The 19,098-nt window shown below is 34.0% G+C and overlaps 1 protein-coding gene across 1 annotated transcript in view; it reads right to left on the reverse strand.

The window, feature by feature from the left end:
* LOC148950736 (uncharacterized) overlaps window positions 1–18,792 on the reverse strand; it is a 39,005-nt gene extending 20,213 nt beyond the window's left edge. Inside the window, exon 1 of the mRNA XM_089092611.1 lies at window positions 18,714–18,792. Within this exon, the coding sequence (XP_088948737.1) occupies window positions 18,714–18,766 (53 nt within the window). The 5' untranslated portion in view covers window positions 18,767–18,792. The remainder of the gene's footprint in view (window positions 1–18,713) is intronic.
* Window positions 18,793–19,098: the final 306 nt, after the last annotated feature.

Consider the following 19,098-nt stretch of genomic DNA (forward strand, 5'->3'; position numbering starts at 1 on the left):
AAATAAAATAGCGAGGGCTATTTTGCTTCAGATGTTAAGATAGCTTAATGGTAAACCCACGAAATCCAAAGACTTTTGCACATAGCCTAGGACTATACATGCCCTGATTACATGTGGACTGACAAGAAAATTTGGGATGACAAGAAAAGAGCAGGTCAAAAATGGTACTATGGATTTATGTCACCAAATCAAAGCTTTTCACTCGGAACACCTGAAGTAACTAGCCTTTCTAGGGCAACCAGTTTCAAACAAGTTAATTGGATTTCTTCATCACTTAATCCAGGTAACAAAAGACAACTATAGGATCATATTGACCTTGTCTCCATATGCGTCACACAAACTGCACCAGCCTGATCTTGGGGTCTTCTGATGTCTGAAACCTCTTTATAACAAAGATATTTCAAGCTGGATGGTGAATAATCCAGGCATTTTAGTTTCTCTGTATCATATTCTCCAAATTTTCTGACATTGCCTACACCCTTTGACTAACCTCATCAAAGATCACTGCAGGTTTTCAAGCAAAAGATATTTGCCCATTTAATGACAACAGTTTTGTCAATGATGATTAGTTGCCATCAGCTGTAACTGACTGACCATTGGGTGAGCCTGTATCTGAGCCAAGAGATTAAGATATGACTTCCTCAAATCCAGCAGAAGGGAAAGGTGTAGTTTCTCCACACGCATAAGCCACCTGCACTTTAATCCAGACAGTTTCGCCTGTCAAGATAAGGCCATATCCAAAAGCCCGTCTAAGGAAGGCCACATCAAGAGGTCAACCAAAAGGAGTCTGTAGAATACTGACGGATACCCCAGAGAAAACAAGACTGAGGTAATGGTTCAAAAAATGTAATAAAGTGAAAGAGGCTCTCACAACCTCTTGTCAATTATCCAAAAAACATGTGAAGTCACTCCATATTAGAAGTGACAGCAGCTAGAAAGAGGTTTCACACTTGAAAGATGTTTCAGAATTCATTGAAACATATCCAAAGGAAGGACATTCAGTTCAGAGGAGCCGTCCTTTTTCTGCTCAAAATGTTGGCAATTTTGTTTTGGTTCTTAAAAAAGAAACAACAAAGAGAAATACCACAGTTTTAGTGAAATCATTTGAAATTTACAAAAGAACAAGAAGTAAAAATTCGGTATTTCAAAAGAATTGTTCCATTCTTAAATATTATCCCTACTGATGCTTCGTATTGGCTGGCAAAGTTCGACTGATATCACAACTCTCTTGTCAAATCCTGAGCGTTCAGAACAGATTACAAGACAAGCAGGACACTTTGAGATTCCTCTCAATCTATCAGAACTTTATACATTGTAAACACATGAACAGCTTATTTCTTAATCCTTGTTTTACACATATGTACTTCTTTCTTCTGTTTTTATAGTTTTACTTCGTTATCTTTATTCAATAGCTGAGTTTTGCATGAAAAAGAAGTAACTATTACTTCTTTTAATAAAGTAACTATTATAATCTAAACATTCAAATCAAAAGTCAAACTCTAAAATCAAACACTTCGCTTACAGTTATAAATATCTAATTTAAATTCTAAATTTATTCAATAAATATATATTCTTTTTCTTATTACCAAACTTAAAACTTCCCTTTTCTACCTAAATTCTTACCACAAAATGAAAAAACAAAAGTAATAAAAATCTAAAACCTTGATCCTTTAAACCCTATATTTTTTTCTCAACTCTCCTCTTGTTTTTTTTTATATTTAAAAATACATCCCTATCCACCAAGACACAAAAACTATTCCCTTCCCCTTTAAACCAAACACTTCTTCAACTTTCATACACTTCATAATCCTTACCCTTTTCCATTCTGTTTCCACACGATTTGTCACATCATAATCTTCCTTCTGCGTTTGTTTTCATTCCACGCGTAACAGCATTATCCACAGTAACATCATCATGTTCACTTTTGTTCTCATATAAGCTTCATCCTCTATTTTTCGGTACACGGCTTTCTTTAAATTCACTTTATCTTTCTTACCTGTAACACTTGCTAATAAATTTCCAAGTCCTGCTATATTTGTTTCTTGTTTTTCACATTTAAACGTTACGTGACATTGTGTTTCTGTTTTTTTTTTTCTCGTATAGCTTACATAGCCCATTGCTTCCACTCATATTCATCTTTACTTCTGACTCCTCCGTGGATACCAAATCATGCATAAAGGAAAACATGAGTTCTTTAACTTTTGGCAGCAACAGGCAAATTTCTAGTTGCATGAAACTTTTGTAGACCTCTTCTTAACTATAAATAACATTTTCACTGATATTTAGTAAAGGAAGCTGTTTCTTATTTTTCATAAAATTCCTGAAGCCTTTCTTTGTAATTTTTTTTAATTTATCTCAAGCGATATTCCTAATTTTTCTGTTTCATTAATTACTTCGAATGTTTGATTAAATTTCGGTGGATGTTTCTTTTCTTTTCTTTTCCATGTTTCTTACCAACCTCTTGTTGGTGATTCTTTTTTCCTTATAATTTGTTCTAGCATTGTCCTGATGAAAAGTTCTTTCATCTTATATTCTACAGGTATAATATGAATACCTCCATGATTTCTATGTATATACATATCTTTATATTTTCTGTTTTCAATTTAGATAGAAGTTTTTCATTTATATATACTGGTTAATTTCACTCACAATTTACTTTAGATGTGCCTTTTTGGGCTGCGAAACAAAGGACAGATAACATAAAACATGGCAAGCATAAGGCATTCACATACTGGGCGTTCTGGTGAACAGTCAAACCTCTTCCATATCCTTGTCTAAGGGCATTTTGAATTTTGATATCGTATTCGCCCAGTAACAATTTCCGTTCGAGTTCCAACTTCTTTGAAATAACACGTCCAATATTTTAATTTTTTCTTTCTTGGGATTCACTCGTACCCCTCTTTTACTTCGTCTCCGATTGATAGCATTTCACATTTATTTCTGTTGAGCTGTACCTTGAAGATTACTACCACTCATATTCATCTTTACTTTTGACTCTTCCGTGGGTACCAAATCATGCATAAAGAAAAACATGAGTTCTATAACTTTTGGCAGCAACAGGCAAATTTCTAGTAGTGTGAAACTTTTGTCAACCTCTTCTTCACTATAACTAACATTTTCATTGATATTTAGTAAAGGAAGCTGTTTCTTTTTTTCATAATATTCCTTAAGCCTTTCTTCGTCATTTTTTAAATGTATCTCAAGCGATATTCCTAATTTTTCTATTTCGTAAATTTCTTCGAATGTTTGACTAAATTTCGGTGGGTATTTCTTTTCTTTTCTTTTCCGTGTTTCATACCAACCTCTTGTTGGTGATTCTTTTTTCTTATAATTTGTTCCAGCATTGTCCTAATAAAAAGTTTTTTCATCTTATATTCTACATGTATGACCTGAATACCTCCATGATTTCTACATATATACATATTTCCATATTTTCTGTTTTCAATTTAGGTGGAAGTTTTTTATTCATATATACTGGCTAATTTCACTCACAATTTGCTTTAGATGTGTCTTTTTGGGTTGGAAAACAAAGGACAGATGCCATAAAATATGGCAAGCATAAGGCATTCACATACTGGGTGCTCTGGAGAACAGTCAAACCTCTTCCATATCCTTGTCTAAGGGCACTTTGAATTTTGATATCGTATTTATCCAGTAACAATTTTCATTGGGTTCCAACTTCTTTGAAAATAACATGTCCTATATTTTAATGTTTATTTTCTTGGGATTTCCTCATGCCCCTCTTTACTTCGTCTCCCATTGATAGCATTTCACACTTATTTCTGCTGAGCTACACCTTGAAGATGTCACAATGTTCATCTATGCATTGAACGGCCACTTCTAAATTTTCTTCCGTTTCCGTGTACGTTGTCTGATCATACACAAAACAATTCAACTTCATGGCCAAATCTTCTAATATAATGTCATTTATTTCTTTTTCTAGACATTTTAGTAACGCATCAAAATACAGTTCAAAGAGTAACAGACCCAGCAAGTATGCTTGGAGCACTTCAGTTTCTGCTTCAAATTCTCCGGTGACACCAAACAAATTACTTGTAAAAAAAATTTCAGTTATACTATTTATCCATTTTATGAATGTCTCGTGGAGACCGTAGTAATTCATGATTCATTCTAGGATTTTTTTCTTATATTATCAAAAGTCTTCTTAATATCATAACTCGTTATCCTGTACTTTATTTTTTTTTACTCCCTGCTTGTATTAATATATCTCTTATAATAGCCCATACATCTGCTGTTTTCCCGTTTTCTAGTCCTCCTCTTTAGTGTACACTTAGTAGCGATGGTAGGACCTTTTTTCGACGGTTTCCTAATGCTTTAGATATAATTCTGTCTCCGTTACCAGTATAGCTTTCTTTATTTCTTCCTTTGTCAATTTAGCAGTTATTATATCATTTTCTTCCTTTTTCACTTGTTTATATTCAATCTTCCTTAAGAATTCTCCCACTCTCTCTTTTTCTTCTCCAGTCTCTCTTGTAAATACATTCTTCTATTTTCTCAGTTATTTCCGTATTTTTCTTTTTAACTCTTTTAAGATTATTTTTCTTTTTGCTTCCTTTTTCTTTTTTCAAATATTTGTTGTTTTTATTTGTTTATTCTTTATCTGGTTCTCAAGTTTCTGCTTTCTTTTGTTCTATTTCTCTTATTTCTAGTAGATACTCGAAATATTCCTTGAATTTTTCCCTTCATTTATATCTCTTTTTATATCTCATAAACCATTCCATAAAGAAAATTCAAACACTTATTGCCAGTTTTTGATAAATCTTTTAAAATTGTATTTACCTTTTGCGTCATTCTGGACTTCATCCACTGTTTCCAGTATTCGGGTAGAAACTTGGTATCTTTTTCCTTCATCGATTTTAGTATATTCCCTATCTTTGTCTTACATTCATCACTTCTTAGGACTGCAGTATTCATTTTTTATGTAGATTTCTTTCTTCTTCCTTGCATTTTTTCATTTTTGTTTGTCACTAATAGTGTGTTGAGGTCCGTAAAAGACACTATCTAGTGTTCTATGTTTGCTATACATTATATCAGTGCTTTTGATGCATAATCTCTGTCAAATCTTGCTCCACCTCCATCTTTTCCTAGCTAGTTTGTTTTTGTAAGGCTATTTATCTTCTTAAATTTCTCCCAGACATCCGCTAGTTCCAGCCAATTTATTAGCTCAACCAATGACCTGGAAATATTCTCTTCTCGGGCTGTGGCATCTTTCTAATATCCAAGTAATAAAATATCCAATAAAAATATTCAAGTAATAAAATATCAAGTAATATCAGTTTATCAGTATTTTTGGGGATAAATAATGCACTGTCTTGCTGGAAAAAATTGCTCTCTGTTTTTCTTGTTTTTGGATCTGAGTGGCGCATAAACATTCAGATATGTTTTTCTATTTATCAAGCAACTGATCATTCTTCCTTCTTTGTTGATTCTGACATTTTTTGGCTCAAACTGAGGTTTATATACAACAGCTAGATTACCGCTGCCAATAAAAGTGTTTGTTACGTATTTGTATTCGGGTTCTACGCTGTTTTAATTATCCTATCGCTCTATTGTATAAAAACTAAATCTATACTTTCTGTCATCAGAAATTCTCTTAAAAGCTGATGTCTCTTTCCTTGCTTCAGTCCATTTACCTTTAAACTTTTAATTTTTTTGATCCAATTCTAATCTCGTTTCATTTTCCTCCCCCATACCAGTTCTCCCTTCTTTGTTTTCTTTTCCTGAACTACTAGGTAATGTTGACATATTTATTTCTACTTCTACCATGTTCACCAATGTATTATCCACGTACTCTTCCATCGTCTGCTATTCAGCTATTCAGGTTTAATTTTATTCCGTATAGCTTCCATATTTTGATGCAGTTCAGCATTCCAGATTCTTCCTCTTTTTCGTCTTTTTTCTTAAACTGTCTGTTTTTATTTCTGCTCATCCCCCTTGTTTTGATTTCTGGTGTAGATTGGCTACGAGGCCGCATATATGTGTTCTCTTCTTCTTTTTCACTATCTTCAGCATTTTCCATTTAGTAAGCTGTCTTCCTTATAGGTTTTTTCCTTATTTCTTTCTTAGCAGCCTCTTTATTTTCTGTTTCAGTTTTTTGTTTCTTTTCTAGCTATTTTCTCATTTTCTGTAATTCTTGCTCTACTCTTCGTTCAATTTTTCTCTCCTCTTTGCTTGAGGATTTGTCCGTATTTGAATCTTTTCACTGGACTTCTTTCGTCAAGGATGAAAATGAGACATAATCATCAAGTTCTACTATCTCCCGTTCTTTTCGTTGATTTGTGACTGGTCTTGATGGAAATAGAGAGCAGTCCGCCGCCATATGTTCTTCTTGGTTGCACCTGATGTGCATTCTTATCAGTCCATTCTACCATACTCGCAATTGTAGTCCATCCGCAAACACGTAAGGTGGAGTGTTCTAAGCTATTTTCATTTTCACTGTAAATCTTGCTTTTGACGTTTTTATATATTCATCTCGCTAGTAAACATCCCTTCTACACTGTAACCGTGTCATACCCAGTCAATGTTTTTTGCACTATTGACCCTTCCACCTCAAATTAAACAAATGAAACTAATTACCAGATTAATTACTTTTACTTAATCCTTCCAGTACTTAACTGTGTGCTACCTACCAGTCCACACAGTTGTATCAGATTCAAATAACTCTTTCCCTCTCTTCTCTATCCCTTATCTCAACACTCTCTACACGCTACCTACTGGTACAAGCTAATCTACAAAATATATACTGTTCACTTTAGACTCTAGGCGTCTTCTTTTTCCAAACATGAAACACATTTGATACCGCGTCAAAAGATTCTGAGCCGTGTCGTCACAGCCTAGTTCAGTTGCTAATCGGCAAAAAAACAGGTTTTTCAATGGGCATACCGTGATGTGTACATCAGAATCACGCATGCGCGCGAAGGCGGAGTATGGATCTAGTGTGGTTTTAAATCTCTTTCACATTTTTTAAAAGAGAGTATAACCTTTGTCGATACTGTATATTCTCTCTACTGTGATACTATTCGATGACGTTCCATATTCCCACCTAATATCTACTTATCCTAAATAACTTACTCCCCCTACTAATCCTTATTAAACCTATCCTAAATAACTTATTCTATTATTAAATAATGTCTCTTTTTACCTTCTATTCTTAAAACTAACCACAACCACTGGATATACTTTGGTGTAAGTCTAGGGTTAGTCCACTACATAAGAAAACATATTAAGAAAACAATTCTTACTTCATAATATGCAGAATAATCCTAGTTAACATATTTTGCAATGGGAGAACCTTTATCTTCACTATTTTCCTTGTATTAATTAAAAAAGAAAATTTCCGAAAAATAAGTTTTTGAAAGAAAAGTTAAGGCCATTTTAAACTTAAGGTCAGCAGATACAAATACCTGCTAAAATTAAATTTCAAAACAACCAGAAATTACTATTAAAGAATTAATGAAATCCAAAACCAACAGAAATTAAATAAACAATCGTAGATAAAAATACAAAAAGTGATAAAAGAAATGAATAAGTAGATCTTAAAGCAAGTAATGCTTAAATGGAATATAAAAATAAAGCTTAAAACGAAAAAAAATTTTGCTATTGAATTAAAAATGAAACTTAAAACGAAAAAAAATTAAATAAAAAATCAATGCAAACAAACATATAATAGAAATTAATGTAAATGAATTAATTTACATTAATATCTATTGTATGTTTGTTTGAATTGATAGTTCATATAATTTCTGTTCATTTTAAGTTTAATTTATACTTCAATAGCAAAATATTTTTTTGGTTTTAAGCTTGATTTTCATATTCAATCTAACCATTACTCGCTTTAAGATCTATTTATTCATTTATATCATTACTTGTTGTATGTTATTTGTTATGATTGTTTATTTAGTTTCTGTTCCTTTTGAGTTTCATTCATTCTTTATTAGTAATTTCAGGTCATTTTGAGTTTGAATTTTAACACGTATTTGTATCTGCTGAGCTTAAGTTTAAAATGGCCTTTACTTTTCTTTCAAAAACTTATTTTTTCAGAAGTTTTTTTTTTAATTTAATCTTTTTTTCGTTTTTGATTGCAAAAAGTTTCAAGTTTTTAAAAATTTCTTGTTTCAAAATCAAGCTATTCTAAAAAAAAATTAAATGTTCATCAAAGTATCAAAACTGGTATCAAAGTCACAATATCAAAGTGAAAAAATAGGCTTGTGTCAAACTCGGAGTTTTTATTATCTGATCTTTGAACTATTTTATTAGAATGGCTATCTTAAAGTATTTATCGGATGGGTTTGGGGAAAAAAGGCGTGGGGTGAGCTAATTGCCCTTAGATCTCTTTTGACTCTTTAAAAGTGAACCAAAACTTTTAATTTTCAATCAAAAGAGCCCTCTCTGAAGTTTATACAAGCATCCCTTCTATAAGAACCATATATACCCCCAGAGTCTAACTTACAACTCCTGTCCCTGAGTCCTGGGAGGTTGTGTCCACCCGGAGTTTTAATATCTGATGTTTGAACTATTTTTAACAAAATAGTCACCTTAACTTTTTATCGGATGGGTTTATCCATCCGATAAACCCAAAGGTGTGGAAACAGGGAGGGGCTAGTTGCCCTCTGATCTTTTTTTTTACTCTGAGAAAATGAACTAGAACTTTTAATTTCCATTCAAATGAGCCCTCTTTGAAGTTTATACAAGCATCCCCTTCATAAGAACCATATACAGCCCCAGAACATAGCTTAAAATGGCTGCCCCCGAGTCCTGGGGGGTTGTGTCGACACCGGAGTTTTTGTTATCTGACCATTGAACTATTTTAAAAAAAATGGCTATCTCAAAATTTGTATCGGATGGGCTTAGGGAAAAAGGGGGTGGGGCTAGGGACCCTGTGATCTCTTTCGAATCTTAAAAAGTGAACTAGAGCTTTCAATTTTTATTCGAATCTACCCTCTCTGAAGTTTATGCGAGCATCCCTTCCATAAGAACCATATATGCCCCCAGGGCTTAACTTGCAACGTCTGTCCCCGGGCCCTGGGTGGTTGCGTCGACACCGGAGTTTTTTTTTATCTGACCTTTGAAATATTTTTAACAAAATGGCTGCCTCAAAATTTTTATAGGATGCTTTTGGGGGAAAAGGGGCGTGGGGAGATAGTTGCCCTCTGATCTCTTTTGACCTCTTAAAACTGAACAAGGACTTTCAATTTCCAATCAAATGAGCCAACTCTGAAATTTATACAAGCATCCCCTACACAACAGCTATATATGCCTCCAGGCATAACTTACAACGCCTACCCCGGGCCCTGAAGGAATGTGTCGAACCCAGAATTTTGTTATATGATCTTTGAACTATTTTGAAAAAATGGCTCTCTCAAAGTTCTTATCGGATGGGTTTGGGGAAAATAGGGCATGGAGAGGGGGGGGGGCTAGTTGCCCTCCAATCTTTTTTGACTCTTAAAAAGTGAACAAGAGCTTTAAATTTCAAATCATATGAGCCCCCCCGAAGTTTACACGAGCATCCTTTCCATAAGAACCATATATGCCCCAAGAGCATTACTTATAACGCCTGCCTCCTGGTCCTGGGGAGTTGTGTCAATCCCTGAGTTTTCATTGTATGATCTTTGAACTATTTTTGAAAAATGGCTTTCTCAAACTTCTTATCGGATGGGTTTGAGGAAAAAAGGGTATGGAGGGGGGAGGTTAGTTGCCCTCCGATGTCTTTTGACTCTTTAAAAGTGAACTCGAACTTTCAATTTCCATTCAAATGAGCCCTCTCCGAATTTTATACGAGCATACCTTTCATAAGAACCATATACGCCCCCTGAGCAATACTTACAACGCCTGCCCTGTGCCCTGGGGAGTTGTGTCGACACATGAGTGTTTCTTATCTGACATTTGAACTACCTTTAACGAAATGGCCATACATAAAGGAGTTTTTGCTATATGATCTTTGAACTATTTTTAACAAAATGGCTACCTCAATTTTTTTTATCAGATGTGTTTTGAAAAATGGCTTGGGGTGGGGGGCTAGTTACCCTCTCATCATTTTAAAAAAATTTGGCAAAATTTTCAAAATTTCAAAATTTGTAGTGAATGCGTTGGGGGGGAAATGGTGTTGGGAGAGCTAGTTGCCCTTAAATCTCTTTTTACCCTTAAAAAGTGAACTAGAACTTTCGATTTCCAATCAAATGAGCCCTCTTTGAATTTTATACCAGCATCTCTTCCATAAGAACTGTATATGCCCCCAGAGCATTACTTACAGCGCCTGCCACCGGCCTGTGGGAGGTTGTATCAACCCCGGAGTTTTAATTGTATGATCTTTGAACCATTTTTGCTATCTCAAAAATCTTATCAGATGGGTTTAAGGAAAAAATGGGCATGCAGGGGGAGGGATGGGCTAGGTGCCCTCCGATATGTTTTGACTCTTTAAAAGTGAACTATAACTTTCAATTTCCAATAAAATGAGCCCTCTCCGAAGTTTATACGAGCATATCTTCCGTAAGAACCGTATATGCTCCCAGAGCAATACTTACAACACCTGCCCCGGGCCCTGGGGGGTTGCGTTGACACAGGAGTTTTTCTTATCTGACCTTTGGACAATTTTTAGAAAAATTGCCATTCTTAAAGTAGTTTTTTTATATGATCTTTGAACTATTTTTAACAAAATGGCTACCTCAAACTTTTTATAAGATTTATTTGGAGGAAAAGGGCTTGGGGGGACTAGTTGACCTCCGATCATTTTGGAATCTTAAAAAGGGTACTAGAACTCTCGATTTCCAATCGAATGAGTCCCCTTTGAAGTTTATACGACGACCTCTTCTATATGAAGTGCCCCTGGGAAAAATAATTGAAATATGTGGTGAGGCTAGCTGCCCTCCGATCGCTTTTGACTCTTAAAAAGTGAATTACAACTTTCAATTTCCAGTCAAACGAGCCCTCTCTTAAGTTTATATGAGCATCCCTTCCATAACAACCATATATGCCCCCAGGGCATAACTTGCAACGCCTACCCCCGGACCCTGATGGGCTGTGTCAACGCCGGAGTTTTTCTTATCTGAACTTTGAACTATTTTAAACAAAATGTCTATCTCAAAATTTTTATCTGATGCATTTAGGACGTGGGGGGGGGGCTAGTTACCCTACGATCTTTTTGACTCTTAAAAAGTGAACAAGAACTTTCAATTTCCAATCAAATGAGCCCTCTCCGAAGTTTTTATGAACATTCCTTCCATAAGAACTATACATGCTCCCAGAGCATTACTCACAACGCCTGCCTCCGAGCCCTGGGGGTTGCGTCGACACGGGAGTTTTTTTTATCGTACCTTTGAACTATTTTTAATGAAATAGCTATTTTTAAAATTGTATCGGATAGACTTGGGGAAAAAATGGTGTGTTGGGGGGGGGGTTTCTAATTGCCCTCGGAAATCTTTTGACTCTTAAAAAGTGAACTAGAACTTTCAATTTCCAATCCAATGAGGTCTCTCTGAAGCTTATACGAGCATCCCTTTCATAAGAACCAAATACGCCCCCATGGCAACACTTACAACGCCTTCCCCCCGGACCCTGGGGGGCTGTGTTGACATAGGAGTTTTTGTTATCTAATTTTTAAACAGTTTTAAACAAAAACTGGCTATCTCAAAATGTGTAGGGAATGGATTTGGGGAAAAAAGAGCGTGGGGCTAGTTGCCCTTAAATCTCTTTTGACTCTTAACAACTGAACTAAAACTTTCAATTTCCAATCAAATAAGCCTTCTTTGAAGTTTATACAAGCATCCCTTCCATAAGAACCTTATATGCACCCAGGGCATAATCTACAACGCCTGCCCAGGGGCCCTGGGGGGTTGTGTCGACACCGGAGTTTCTATTATATGATCTTTGAACTATTTTTAATAAGAAAGCTATCTAAAAATTCTATCGGATGCATTTGGGAAAAAAGGGCGTGGGGGGGGCTGGTTACCCTCCCATACCTTTTGACACTTAAAAAGAGAACTAGAACTTTCAATTTCTAATCAAGTTAGCCCTCTCTGAAGTTTATACGAGCATTCCTTCCATAAGAACTATATTTGCCCACACGGTATAAATTATAACCCTTGCCCTGAAGACTGAAGGGGGAGTGTCCTGCTCAAAGATATAATTTCTGGAACTTTCAACTACGTTGAACAAAATAGCTATCTTAAAATTTCGATTGGATGTGGTTGGGGAAATGGTGGGCTTGGAAGAGGTGTTAGTTGCCTTCCAATAACTTTTGACTATTAAAAAGGACACTGGCCAGTTCAATTTCCGATCGAATGAGTCCTTTTTGAAGTTTCTTTGAGATAGCCATTTTGTTCGGCGTAGTTGATTTCTAGATATAAATTATGTTTTTGAGGAGGACCCTCCCCCACAGCCCTCAGGGCAAGGGTTGTAATTTATGCCCGGGGAGATATAAGATTTTTATAGAAAGCATTGTCGTAGAAACTTCAAAAAAGGCTCATTCGATTGGAAATTCAAAGGGCTAGTGCCCTTTTTAATAGTCGAAAGTGATTGGAGGGCAACTAACCAACATTTTCCTCAAACACACACAATCAAAATATTTAGATAGTCATTTTGTTCAACATATTTGAAAGCTTCGGAAATTACGTCTTTGAGGATGACACCCCCCACAATCCTCAGGGCAAGGGTTGTAAGCTAATGATAGCTGATAGCTGAAAGTAATTGGAGGCAACTAAACCCCCTCTCACGCCCACCATTTTCCCAAACAGATACAATCAAAATTTTGAGATAGCAATATTTTCAACGTCGTTTAAAGGTCTGGAAATTGTGTCTGTGAGGATGACAACCCCACACAGCCCTCGAGACAAGGGCTGTAAGATATACCCTGGGGGCATATGTGGTTCTAGTAGAAAGCGTTGTCGTAAAACTTCAAAAGGGGCTCATTTGATTGAAAATTGAAAGGGCTAGTGCCCTTTTTAATAATTGAAAGTAATTGAAAGGCATCTAACCCCCCTCTCACGCCCGCCATTTCCCCAAACACATCCAATCAAATTTTGAGATATTAATTTTGTTCAACGTAGTTAAAAGTTTTGGAAATTACATCTTTTAGGTTGATAACCCCCTCAGAGACCTCAGGGCAAGGGTATACCCTGGGAGAATATAAGGTTCTTATAGAAAGTATTGTCTTAGAAACTTCAAAAAGGGTTGTTTTGATTGTAAATAGAAAAGGCTATTGCCCTTTTTAATAGTCGAAAGTCAATGGAGAGCAACTATCTCCCCTTTCAGGCCCACCATTTCCCTTAACACATTCAATTAAAATTTTAAGATATCGATTTTGTTTAATGTAGTTGACAGTTCTAGAAATTATGATTTTGAGGATGACAAACCCCCCAACCCCCTCAGGGCAAGGGTTGTAAGTTATGCCAAGGGGGCAAATAAAGTTTTTATAGAAAGTGTTTTCTTAGAGACTTCAAAAAGGGCTCTTTCGATGGGAAATTGAGAGGGCTATTGCCCTTTTTAATATTCAAAAGTAATCAGAGGGAGAATTGCCCCCCCCCCCCTCAACGCCCATAAATTTCCCCAAACATTTCCAATCAAAATTTCGATATGGCCATTTTGTTCAATGAAGTATTAAGCATATCAGAAAAGTATGAAAATTGTGTATTTTAGGATAACAAATCCCCCAGCCTTCAGAGCAAGGGTTGTAAGTTGTTCCCTGGGGGTATATAGGGTTTTGATAGAAATTTTGGTAATATAAACTTCAAAGGGGGCTCATTGGATTAGCAATCAGACGCTCTAGTGCTCTTTTTAAGAGCTAAAGTGATCAGAAGGCAGCTGCCCTCTCACCCTACACACATGTCATTTTGTCCTGAAATGCGTCTAATAGAAATTTTGAGATAGTCATTCTATTCAAAATAGTCTAAATATCATATATAAAGGCCATTGGGGTAGAAACAAACCCAAGAGATTAGGGGCAAGGGTTGTAAGTTATGCCCAGGGGGTATTTAAGGTTTTAATGGAAGTGATGGTTGTTTAACTTTAGAAGAGGCTCAGTGTTTCTCCCTGAAAAAGACTATGTCAATATAAAACGAACAGAAATTATTCAAAAAAATTTTTTGCACAAAACAAATTTAAAAAAAAGTAAAGATCTCCACTAAACCAAAAATGAACATAAATAGAATCAAATAATCTACCAAGCATACAACTACCCCAAATCAGTATCAATAGATAAATGAAACCCAAAACAAACAGAAATTAACATAAGTCGAACTCAAAACGAGCAGAAATTAATATGAGTAGGGTTCTAAACTCCAAGCATTTTAAAAGCCAGAATATAATTTGTACTTTACTGAAAAAAAATCTGCATTGTCAGTTTAATATACATATGCTGATATTTATTCCTTAAAATCTTAATTGATTTTTGATTTCTTAAAGTTAGAAAAGTGAAAACATTCAAAAGAATTTTTCAGTAAAGTACAAATTCTGGCTTTTAGAAACCTTGGGACTTAGAACCCTACTCATATTAATTTCTGCTCGTTTTGTGTTTGACTTATTTTAATTTGTATTTGTTATGGGTTTCATTTATTTGTTGATACTGATTTGTGGTAGTTGTATGCTTGGTAGATTATTTGATTCTATTTATGTTCATTTTTGGTTTATTGGAGTTCTTTACTTTTTTTTGAAAAACTTGTTTTGTGCAAAAAGTTTTCTTTTATTAATAGCAATAAAACATAGGAGCCGTATGGCCTTTACTAAAAGCAACACTAAAGTGTTGCCTCTGTTTTTCAGTTATTCTATGACATTTTTAAATACTTCTGCCTATTCTCTAAGTCTTGAAAATCGGTTATGAACGAACACCCGAGTGTCATCTAAGTAATCTAACCTAACTTGACCTAACATAACTTAACCTAGTTTATCAGTATTTGGTTATGAATATGTTTTGGTAGATGGCACGGATGGTATTTAACTACGAATATAGATCATTTGAAAACGGAAAATGCAGTCCAATTCATGTTATCTTTTTAGAATTGGGTTAAAAAAAATTGTTCAACAGTGAAAGAAGTGAATATAGGGGAGGTCCCACCTCCCCTTGAAAAATATGTTAAAAATATGTTCAGCATTTTATGAAGTGAGAACTATTTTCATAGCGTTTCCTTATGTAGTGGACTTACCCTAGACTTACATCAATACTTTTTAACTTTTTCAATCTATATAATTTTATTTTCGCTACAGAACTTAAAGTCTTATTATCTTAAAAAAAAAGTCTCATTAAAAAAAGAATACAAAGAAAACAAACTTATTAATGCTAAACTTTAAAATTTTTCAGGCCTTATACCGTGATTAGACAGACCAATCATTCGTCAAAAATTGACGAGTCGGTGACAAAGAAAATAGTCTTGTTTAAACAATCGGCTGTTTTTCTTCAAAAGAAAAAGTTAAGCTGCTCGTCGATTATGAAGGAATCGGTTGTTTGAAGAGTAAAAATTTGAAATGTCAGATCACATGAACAAGATTACTGACATATTCACTGTTATTCAGGGGTAAAGGCTTTTCAATGACCCAGCAGATATTCAGTACGAAAAGACAAAAAAGAAGGATAAATTTTGAAATATTTTACTGTGGAATCCTCAAAAAGCGCTTTGCGATCTAAATCAAAAGCTACTAGCCCAAGAAAATCCCCTTCATTTTAAAAAAAAGGGAGAAACGCCCCCAAAATTTTTTACCAAAAGAAAGATCAAGGAGACGTGTTCCCTTTTTTTTGGGGGGGGGGGTAATGGGTAATTGCATCGATATTTTTCCAGAAGTAATCAGTTCAAGAATTTGAAATAGCCATTTGATTCAGCATAGCTGAAAGGTCCAATAACTATGCAATTGGAGATAACCTAACCCCTGTACTACCTGGGGAAAAGGCTGTAAGTTATTCAATTCACCGATTATTCAAATAGAGTAGCTCTTATGCCTAAATATAGGCATATATATATATTTTTTTTTGGGGGGGGGGAGAATTTTCTGCAGGGGAATTTTCCTCGGGGAGAATATTCTTTTGAAAGGAAAGATTTCCTTAGTTTTACAGGAGAAATTCTTAAAGGGGTGAGGAAGAGGGGTTTTCTGGCAACGAAATAAAATAAAAATAAAATAAATAAGAAATAAAATAAAAAAAATCATATTTTTTTCAATTGGAAGTAAGGCGCAACACTAAATTTCAAAACGAACAGAAATGATTCTATATATGCTGACCCTTCCTCAGCCCTCGATCTTTTAAGCTAAAGTTTTGTTTTTTGTCACAGTTCTTTAAGAAAGACTGCTCAAGCACAAGAACCGCTGAATTTGACTGAGAATTAATTTTAAAGAACTTTAAAATTAGCATAAAAGACGAGGGTTAAGGAAGTGGCAGCATATGTAGAATAATTTCTGTTCGTTTTAAGATTTAATGTCGCATCTTGCTTTCAGTTGGAAACAATTGTTTTTTTATACTTAATCTAAATAAAAGTGCATATGTAGAAGCATAAAATCATTAATTTGACATTAAACGATTCCCCTTGAATTTTCAGTAGTCTACTAGTGCTGGCAGAAAAAAGGAAACATGGCTGCTACTGATGCAAAAAAGCAAGTGTCCTTTTTTTTCAAAATAGGCGCTATCAATCTCAAAAATAGGACGATTTTTGGCGATGATTTAATGGCATACTTTTTATTTCAGTCTGTGACGTTCGAGGGGTTTCAGGTTCTTTTCTAAATTCTAAGAAAATTGTTTTCATAGTTACACATTATTAATCGGTTGATAAATAATAACTATTTATTGGAATCAGCTTTTGTTAATAAGTGTTTTTCATTTGGTTGCTCTCTACTAGGCTGTAGCTTTTTCTGCAGCCTTGACTATGTTTAAAACCTAGAACAAGACTACCGAAAGGGTACGAGAAATAATGTCCAAGAATTATTACAAAATGAAGTAGAAAGTTTTCTCGGCAAATACACAGCCTGGCACATATGTTTAGCTGAATTTGAGAAAAAAAAATTTGCAGTTTTTGTTACGGCTGGGGGAGGGGATAAAATTGTATTCTAAAGCCAAAAGGGATGTTGAACTGGGAAAAGATTTGGATCCTCTGATGGAGCAGCTTGTTAATCAGTTTGTTGACAAATTGTAGCAGCACTCAGTTAAAAATTCTCCTTGTTCAGTATTACCTTTCAGTTCAATTTACAAAAGTTATGTTTGTATATTTAAGGAGGTTAATGTCAAGAGAACATGCAAGATTGCCATAAGGAAATTTATGAATTTGTGGAAACAGTATGCAGCTACTAGGAGAGTTGTGCAATTTGCAAAAAAAAATTCTTTGATTACCTTAAAAATATAACACTATGTTGATGCAAAGGAAATTAGCAAAAGCTTTTAAATCAAAGAGTTTATGATAAGAAAATGTAAGTAAGAAGCAACTTGGCCCAATAGTAGCAGAAACATATATGCTTGTATGCTTGATAGATGCTTGTTACATAGATGCTTGTATGATTTTTGATAAAAATAAATATATCAAAAGAACTTGCTTCTTCTGCTGATTTCAGATATATAGAACTTATTAAGCTAATCGTACTCATCAAAAATAACATTTGCGAAATCTAGGGAGGATGGGTAATACTGTCCATTATTACTCTTCTGTTCAATTTACAAAACTTATCTTTGTATATTTAAGGGGGTTATTGTCAATAGAACATACAAAATTGCCATAATAAAATTTATAAATTTGTGGAAAGGGCATGCGGCAACTAGGAGAGCAGAAGTTCTTAAATCAAAGAGTTGATATTTTAAGAAAATGTAAGTAAGAAGCACCTCAACCCAATAGTGACCGAAACTTTAAAAATTAATAAATAAATATATGAAAAGAATTAACTAATGAAAAGAATACATGATAAAATAAATAAATGACAAGAATTGGCTTCTTTTGCTGATTTCAAATATATAAAACCTATTAAGCTAAATGTTACTCATCAAAACTGATATTTGCAAAATCTAGGAGAGAAGGGAGGAAGTTTTGTGTTTTCCAATTATTTTTCGGTGACGTTACAAAAATATATATTTTATAAAATCTAGAGGAGGCAAATCTCGTTCTCCCAGTTGGTGCCCCTAATTCCTTTTTTTTTTTTTTTTTTTTTTTTTTTTTTTTTTTTTGAACGAGTGTTTTCAAGCCTGGGCCACTGTGATAGCTGCTTTCTCATTAGCAGTGGATTCAAAGATGTTCAGTATTCATTTTCTGACTTGTTTCATATTGGCCGAATATACCACCCCAATAATATCTATGAGTTTATTTTCTGTCAGTCTTAGACAAGGTTCGATCATGACAGGTTAAATAAGGTTATAAAAATCAGAAATGGGTTAGTAATTAGGTTAGAATCTCAGAAATACAAAATCTCAGAAATATATATATATATATATATATATATATATATATATATATATATATATATATATATATATATATATATATATATATATATATATATATATATATATATATATATATATATATATATATATATATATATATATATATATATATATATATATATATATATATATATATATATATATATATATATATATATATATATATATATATATATATATATATATATATATATATATATATATATATATATATATATATATATATATATATATATATATATATATAAGTTGTAGATACAACAATTTACTTCTTATTCTTTAAACAAAGTTATCTTACCGGACAGTAGGAAGGCTTACTGCCAAAATAAAAAGGAGAATTAACAGCTTCATTATTAAACTGAAACTGAATTGGAGAAATTCAGACTTTATCGGTTTCTATAACGGGTAACTAAAAAACGTGACAATTACAACAGAGTATCAAAAAAGAGTACTGTAACGGTACAATCTGCTTAATGGTTTTCCCCATTTGACCAGTTTGGCTAATTTTATAATATTTATTCCTCATTCAAGACCTTATTCTTGACTTTTCTATAGTTTTGGTGGGTTGGATTCTACTTTTATTTAAGTTTCCTTGTATTTAATTGTCCTGGAATGGAATTTTGCCAGGGTTGAATTTCCCTTGGTTAAAACTGCCGCAGTTTTACGCAAAACGACTATTTTTG

Source organism: Artemia sp. Qi Xiang Cuo, chromosome 7 (genome assembly GCF_049724085.1).
Source record: "Artemia sp. Qi Xiang Cuo chromosome 7, ASM4972408v1, whole genome shotgun sequence".
NCBI lineage: Eukaryota > Metazoa > Arthropoda > Branchiopoda > Anostraca > Artemiidae > Artemia > Artemia sp. Qi Xiang Cuo.